The sequence below is a fragment of the Sinocyclocheilus rhinocerous genome, unplaced genomic scaffold (assembly GCF_001515625.1).
Source record: "Sinocyclocheilus rhinocerous isolate Xijiao unplaced genomic scaffold, SAMN03320098_v1.1 scaffold336, whole genome shotgun sequence".
Classification (NCBI taxonomy): domain Eukaryota; kingdom Metazoa; phylum Chordata; class Actinopteri; order Cypriniformes; family Cyprinidae; genus Sinocyclocheilus; species Sinocyclocheilus rhinocerous.
The window spans coordinates 15,502-24,315 of NW_015660498.1; the positions used below are offsets into that span (position 1 = coordinate 15,502).

The window sequence follows — 8,814 nt, forward strand, 5'->3', positions numbered from 1 at the left end:
AAATGTAGACAAGAATGACTCCTAAGCGATTGAGGTGTTCTGTTGTTGGATTTAATAATGAACATAGCAGTCGTCATTTACTCCCGACATCTGAGCCACTGAAGACGCAGTGGATTACATTCGTAATACGATCTACCTAAATGCGTCTATATTCGCGCGAATCATTCGTGAATCGTGATCCAGCTTCACCTACAGAAGAAGTGAGTATAAGGTTTTTTTATGAATCTTTTCAAATCGCCTTTCCTAATAGCGTGCTAGTTAGCAAGCATTCACGTGCGGTTCTGACATGCGCTTTTTCTGAGCGCGAACAGCTGAAGCGCGCACACTAAAAAAGCGCCTGATTACTGGACTAAGTTATCTTTTGTGTCTGATTGCACTAATACTGTCAAAAACACACAAGATTTACATATAAACACAGTTGGTTATGTCTAAAGTGAACGTACACCGTTGAGAGAAAAACGTATGCGTGCCTGTATATTAGATGCGTGCAGGCTTAAAGTGACAGCAGACTAATAGTACTAATCATGCTGCCGCTTGTAATTAAAGGGATAGTTCACCCAAAAATTTTTATTATTTACTCATTCTCATGTTGTCCCAAACCTGTATTCATTTCTTTTTTGGGTGAACCATCTCTTTAATGTTAATAAAACAACAAAACACAAAGAGAAATTAGTACTTTAATACAGTTACTGTAATAAGAATCAATGTATAATTTATACAGTGAAGTATAGTGTTTTATTTTTATATTTGTTCATTTAATTTCTTGAATGCTACTGCTAAATACACCTACTGTACCTGAAAAATAAAGCAATGTCTGTTTTATTTGTATATTATGTGTCTTTGTCATTATTTTATCTTTGTTAAAAAAATAAGAACAAAGATTTTTATCTTCGCCCACCTTGGCCTAAATACCTGCCATTCTTTTGTATTTTATATTTTGTCAACTTATAAGGCTTTGTTTCTAAAATAGGGAAATTAGTTTGCCTGCACTGCTCAGACAACTTGCAAAATAGTAAAACCAAGATGATAAAATCTCGTGATATGATATTTTGCCATATCAGTACCCTACTCAGCAGGGACCGAATGGTTGAGCACAATTACGCAAAGCTTTTAGAGCGGAGCAACAATGCAAACCGCAGGAGATGAGCTCTGAGTTTGGGATGTAACTCAATATTTGAGGGTTCAAAAGTGATGCAAGAACTGTAAAGGTCTCACCGTGTCTCCAAGGGTCCTTTGGGTATATTAGATGCGTGCAGGTCTTAAAGTGACAGCAGACTTATAGTACTAAACATGCTGCCGCTTGTAATTAAAGGGATAGTTTCCCTAAAATAGGGAAATTAGTTTGCCTGCACTGCTCAGACAACTTGCAAAATAGTAAAACCAAGATGATAAAATCTCGTGATATGATATTTTGCCATATCAGTACCCTACTCAGCAGGGACCGAATGGTTGAGCACAATTACGCAAAGCTTTTAGAGCGGAGCAACAATGCAAACCGCAGGAGATGAGCTCTGAGTTTGGGATGTAACTCAATATTTGAGGGTTCAAAAGTGATGCAAGAACTGTAAAGGTCTCACCGTGTCTCCAAGGGTCCTTTGGCTCAACCGCACCCGAGACGATGTCTTCGTCTGATGGAAAGGTCACCCTTTTGGACCCGTGCTTAATCCCAGCTCCATTGCCTGGTGTTGTAGCCGCTGATGTGGTTTCTGAGGACACATCCTCACGACGTTCTTCCAGAGGTTGCTGTGAATGCAGTTCTATGACAGTTTCTGATGTTAAGGAGTTTTCACAATGAGAGGCACTTTCCTCATTTTGAGTCTGGGCTGTTGGCTCAAACTCCAAAACGCCATTTTCATCCAGACTTAAATCCACACCGATATCCATCTCACCATCATCACCACCGCCATCTCCAACCGAGCATCTGCTCACTGGTGGTTCCTCAAACTTGCTTGTAGTCTGTTGCAAATCACCGTCAGAACCGTTAACAGGGTCGGCTGACACCGCAACAGATCCGTTGTTTTTACTATGCGGTGCTTTGAGCTCAGTGGAATCATCATCCTTGGGATGGACGTCTTTTAACCTGGTCAGGACGGTAGCGTCCCGTTGGCCCTGGTCTCCATCCATCAGCAGGAGGCCGTCACGGGGAAGGATCTCGTCCACGGGGTGTGATATAGTGTTGTCAGGCACATTGCACAAATCTATAGCATTGCACAAATCTACAGCTTGTTCCTCGCAATTCATTTTCTCATTTCCAGGGAGCTGGAGCTCACGCTGCTGTCTGTCAAAACCAACAGAAGTTCCCTCAATCACCTACAAAACAGTTCAATCCTCTCAAACCCAGTTCAATATTTCTTTAATAAGTGCATCGCATACTAAAAGCTCACATCATAACTGTAAACAGTGGTCCTTATCTTTCTCTTATTTATGCACCTCACTTAATTCATACGGTCGCTAGTATTGATTTAAAGGGTTGCACAAGGCGTTTAACTCTATCCTATGTCTTGATTACTTTCTTTAGCAATCCTAACAAAGTTGTAAACACCTACAACATCTTTCAAAGTCAATCTGAATCAGTTTAATCCGCATTAAAAGAGAGTATCTCACATCATGTAGACAACACTGTGTTCTTAAGGTCCCTGTCCACCATTAATAATGTTGCTTTCCTCTCATCGTGTTCAAGAATAAGTTAAGCACTGACAGATGTATTTAAATCTGAAACATTAGACTATAAACACCAGGCGTGGGATGATGAAGATTATGATGATGATGATGTTGATGAAGCTTTCTCCACCGGCCTGCTCTCCTACAGCAAGACGACTAAAGTACTAAAACTGACTCTTTAAGCCAATGAAGTAAAGTGCAACAGCATGTTTAAGGCTCCAGAAGTGTTTTTAAGCTGTCAAGACGAGGAATCCTGCTCTGTCACTTTCCGTGTCGCAGTGAACACAAATAAAAACAGGCGTCACACTCCGGAGCGCTCTCCCAGGCACAAAAACCGCCACAAACGGCCTCGTCTGCTGCGTGTAAACACTCTATTCCGGCCGCCTAGTGTGAACGACGTTAAACAGATCGCCAAAACGCACAGGCAGCGGGAAAAAGAGAAAAATCTTGACCCCGGTGTAGCTCCGGTCCGGACCGACCGCGCGTCTGTTGACTGTTCGCAGCTACGTCATCGCCCCGGGATGGAAACGCGACGGAGATTTCAGCGGCCGCACTTTCGGCGTTTCAACTCGAGCGCTTGTTTATGAGGAAGTGTACGCAATAAAATCACAAAGTTGCTTGTGTGTTATGTTTCTGTGGCAGATTTTCGTTCGAAGCTCTTGCGTTTGCAATTTATCTAGATTGGCAGTTACAGTAAATCACTCTAAAAACATTTAAACGAATCAGTTGACATTTGAACTTTGCCAAACAGCTGGCACGTTGGATGCGTGTTATAGAGAAATATATATTGCAGATTTATTTAGTCATTTATTTTACCCCTGGCTTTTTTTCTGGTTCTTTGTATATTTTTTGTATTATATATCTTGTTGTTATCTGTTTTGGTCTGTAAATGTGTGTATTTACCTTTATATAGGCCTATATGTTCAATACAAAAAAATAAAAAATAACTAAAGAAAGAAAGAAAAATAAAAGAAAAAATAAATAAATAAATAAATAAAGTTTGATTTAATCTATTAGGTAAATTGCATACATTTAGAAAAATGGACACTTTGCAAACCACCTATTTCATATTTTATAAATAACGTTGAATAATAGTCCTATATTAAACTTTTGGGGGTTAGGGTTGGGGAGGGACTAGGTTTGGCATTAAAATAATTTTCTGGTGTTAACAATCCCTTCTGCATCTGAAATGGAGGATGATCTGCTCCTCACTTGCATCTTTTTAGTATTTTTAAATCTTTATGAAATAGTTTTACAAATCCTTGCTCTCTTCAGTTGAAAAAAAAAATCTATTTTTTCTATTTTTTATTTTACTGTATATGGTTTTTTGATGCTTTAAAGTAGACCTGAACATGAGTTTGTGTTCACTACACAATCAGTTAATCCATCTCAACACTAGAGGTCAGCGACACCTCAATTCTAATCTGATTTCTAATCTAATTCTGATCTCTACATGCCATAAAAATAACAATACTGATGCCAAATAAACAGTATTCCAAAGTAGAAATATATGTGAATGCTTTGCTGTACCTGTTTAGCACTATATCTATCTATCTATCTATCTATCTATCTATCTATCATATATCTGTTCTGTCTGTCTTTCTGTCTGTCTATCTATCATCTATCATCTATCATCTATCTGTCTATCTATCTATCTATCTATCTATCTATCTATCTATCTATCTATCATCTAGCTAGCTATCTAATGTATAAGCTCATTTGATTAGAATTAATCCAGATGCACAAAACAAATAATCACAAATGGCTGTTTCTTGAAATCACAGATTCCCGCCTCCATCACGCCGGACTAATATTGTATACCATAGTGGCCCTTTGTGGGCCCTTGGTGGCCTGTTCCCCGTCTCAGGACCTGTTTCCAGTCGAAATATCAACAAGCCTCGACACTCAAACCTCTTGGCACTATCGTATACCTCTATTACAATTCTGAAATTACTAACCAAACCATTTGAACGTTCAGGCTCTAATTCTTCAGGCCTGTCTAATGTGCGACGTGGCCCTTCATCTGTGCAGAAGACAGAAACAATTACCAGAACACTTCTGCATCCCGGGACTGCAGCTGTAACGCAGTTAGCAGCGGTTTAATTTAGCGAAGACGAGAAACAGAGACCTCCCACAGGTGGCTGAAAGTAAATATTTTAACATCAAATTGGAGGCACTCGCTTAGCTTGTTTTTCAATGTGATTTTTCTGGGCTTCCTCTGCCGTTATTAATGGCTATTTGTGCCACTGCCAGTGGTCCGGTTTGAGGAAAACCAACTGCATCCTGTGCGCATTTTCTTTACCCGACCGTGAAAAGAAACTGAGAGCAAGTGTGGGAAACTGTGAAGACTGAAGCCTTGCGATGTGGCATAACCGCGCTTCGGTTCATGTCTGACAGACCCTTCAAGATGACTCTTCCTCTGTCAGGTGTGGACATGCCTTATTTGACACCACAGGAAACCACAGATCTGTTTGAACTTCCTGTAAGGTTGCCATGGCTGCGCTTTTTAAGTGTCCCTCAGCATTTGATTTATTTTGCACATTGCGCGAATTGAAAATGGATCCAACAATGATCCTTGTCATAGGGGAGGCTGCCGTCTTTGTCAGGACATTACTCATGCGCTCTTCTCCAGAGATCCATTCAACTGACATCAGTTTTAAGATTTCTGCAATTTATCTGCGCAAGCCATAAGAAAGCCATAGGTCTTGTGGAGGTTTTAGACTCGAAGAGTCAAAGTTCACAAAATGTGTTCGAATATCAAAGGCGCTGGGAGCATCGGGGAAAATGTTGAGTGTGTTTATCCCATCCATCTCTTTGTGAACTGAAAACAGGACATCACAGGAGACGATTCAGGCTTAATGTTTGTGTTGGCTTTCCTCGAAGTGTGCGGTGGGTTTCAGGGTGTGTCTTGAAATGATTTTCGACAGAGCGGCTCTTTCCACCTGTTTCTGCGCACCATCTATCAGGTGTGTGTGTGTGTGTGTGTGTGTGTGTGGGAGGCAGGTGCTCGGGAATGGGAGCGCTTTTACTGTTGGGCTGTCAGGGAGGCCCGAATCTCCCCCAGCCAGCTGTAAATCCACAAATGTGGCGAGTTGAAGGATGTTACTGTTACTTTATCTCAGGTCGTTTCACTCGGTGCTTTGCTTTATGGAGATGTCAGGCAGAAGCTGGGGGAGAAGGCATTGGGTCCCAGGGAAAGAATTCATCTTCTAAATAAACCAAATCCAAGAGTTAATCGCTAATGCTTTTCACACACTTAGGGAGCGAGAATGAGGCTTCGGTCAATGAAGTGCTAAGAAACAACTTCTTTCTTAATGGACAGCTGAGTTAAGACTGCCTTCTTTCAGCTGTACTACATGGACTTTATTAAAAAGATGTTTGTTTGCTTTAGATTTCATGATTACGGTTGCTAAGGCGTTTTGAATAACTGTCAAAAGAAGTCATTTATTTGTGAGACAATCCTTGCTATTTATAAAATACATGTTATAAACATGTTATAAAATTTATTTCATACAAGCTATAAGTTCAACTTGAATATACAACCTGGATATACAATATATACTACCATTGAAAAGTTTAGGGTTAGTATTTTATTTTATTTTATGATTTTATTTTGAAAGAAATTAAAGGAATAGCTCAGCCAAAAATGACAATTTCCAAGATGTGGATGAGTTTGTTTCTTCATCAGATCTGGAGAAATGTAGCATTGCATCAGTGTCTCAGCAATGGATGCTCTGCAGTGAATGGGTGCCGTCAGAATGAGAGTCCAAACAGCTGATAAAAACAACACAATAATCCACAAGTAATCCACAGCACTCCAGTCCATCAGTTAAGAATCAAATCCATCAACTTTAACTTTAAACAATTTCTTTCTGCTAAAATCAATAATCTATAGTCTTTTATCAATAATGCTGCTTTCTCCCATTAAAAATATGTCTAGTCTGAATCTGGAGAGAAATCTGCACAGATCAAGCACTTCAGTTTACAAGCCAAAACCGATGTGAGAGATCAACAGGAGATACAGACTTTTTCCACTGAGGAAGCGTTATTATGGATTGTGGACTCATATTTTGGCCAGAAGCAAATGCGTTTTCTTACAAACGCGTAACTTTTGTCTTCTCCAGATGTTAACTGATGGACTGGAGTGGTGTGGATTACTTGTGGATTATTGTGTTGTTTTTATTAGCTGTTTGGACTCTCATTCTGACGGCACCCATTCACTGCAGAGCATCCATTGCTGAGACACTGATGCAATGCTACATTTCTCCACATCTGTTCCCATGAAGAAACAAACTCATCTACATCTTGGATGGCCTGAGGGTGAGGATATTTTCAGCAGATTTTAATTTATTTATTTTTAACTTTCTATTAATCAGAGAATCGTAGAATTAATTCAACATCTTTCTTAAAGAACAGCTAATCTAAATCTGCCTTCATCCAGCTGAACTACATGGACTTTATTAAATGTGTTCATGTTTGTTTACTTCAGATTGAACGTATGCGGTTGCTGAGGTGTTCTGAATGGCTGTTGGTGTGTTTCTATGTAATTGCAAGATTATTGCTTGGTGGTTTCTTACGGGACCATGTCAAAACAACCCATTCCAAAGTCACACAGATCCCTTCTTAAATGTAAATCTCTGGTATTTTTTTTTTCTCTCCTGTTTTAAGTCTGGTCACTTAGAAAAGTAATCTTGTCAACAAGCTGCATGATTTAAGGCATCAAGTCAACCATGCATTTTCCTAGACTGCATTATTGGTTGTTTCAAAGATTGTTTTTCAACTTGAAAACCACATACAACAGTTCAAAGCCAAAGTCTTTGGTTTCATAAGCAGTAATATTCAGTATGATTAATTGTATCATAACCCGACTGAATGCTCATCCTTACTGGCAATTGTCATGAAATCACGCCTCATATATATATAAATGAGGTACAATGAGTCTGAATGGCTCTCATCTCTTTTCATTCTGCTTTTTTATGGAGATGCATGTCCATGTTTATTTCTGTTACTATGAAACTAAGTACAGTGCGTATTGGACCACACGTTTGCAAGAGAGCGAGAGCAACATAAAGGTTAAGTTTCATGTTTTCCAGTCCCTAAGGACACTCTTTATAAACAGGCAAACATTTTGGGCTTGTGTGCAATGAATGCATATACACGTGTATTTACACAGATGGTACATATTTAGAGAACCTCACATGAACACACACATGGGATAAATGCAAAGTGTCAGTCTATAAATAAATGCTAGGCTGAATTCCTATGACTTGTTTTAGCACAAGGAGAAATATTCATAAACACCTTCATTAGGGGTCATTCGTGGGACAATATGACATTTTGGGGTCAATTTTTTGGTAGCATTTTACAATGAGGTTCCATTTGTTAACTATATTTAATGCATAAACGAACATGAGCAATGTATTTGTTACAGTATTTATTAATCTTTGTTAACATTAGTTAATAAGAAATTCAACTGTTCATTGTTAGTTCATGTTAGCTTGGGTCGGTTAAATTACATTAATAGATACAACTTTTCATTTTAATAATTTATTAGTAAATATTGGAATCAACATTAACTAAGAAGTGTTTTTCATTGTTAGTTTATGTTAACTAATGTTAACAAATGGAACCTTATTGTAAAGTGTTACCGAATTATTTTTTTAAAGAAACTTTTGTTTATTCAGCAAAGATGCATTACATTTATCAAAAGTCAGGGTAAAGGCTTTCATAATGTTTTGTAATACACAGTGTTTCAAATAAAAGTTCATCAGAGAATCCTGAAAAAAAAAAAATCACAAAATTATTCCACAAAAATATTGGGCAGCACAACTATTTTCAACATTGATAATAATCAGAAATGTTTCTTGTGCAGCAAATCAGCATATTACACTGATTTCTGAAGATCATGTGACACTGAAGACTGGAGTAATGATGCTGAAAATACACAAGAATAAATGACACTTTAAAATGTATTACAATAGAAAATTGATATTATAAAGTATAACAATATTTCACAATATAACTGTTTTACAGCAGTATTATATAAATAAATGCAGCCTTGGTGAGCACGAGAGATTTATTTTAAAAACATTATAAAATCTTACAGACACCAAACTTTTGAAGAGTAGTTTACATATATATATATATATATAT

At 38.2% G+C, this 8,814-nt stretch overlaps 1 protein-coding gene across 1 annotated transcript in view; it reads right to left on the reverse strand.

Moving 5' to 3' along the window:
- Positions 1 to 3,202, reverse strand: part of LOC107725056 (protein phosphatase 1 regulatory subunit 37-like) — a 3,704-nt gene extending 502 nt beyond the window's left edge. The window contains exon 1 of the mRNA XM_016534198.1: positions 1,578 to 3,202. Coding sequence (XP_016389684.1) covers positions 1,578 to 2,241 — 664 coding nt within the window. The 5' untranslated portion in view covers positions 2,242 to 3,202. The remainder of the gene's footprint in view (positions 1 to 1,577) is intronic.
- Between the last annotated feature and the right edge of the window lie 5,612 nt (positions 3,203 to 8,814).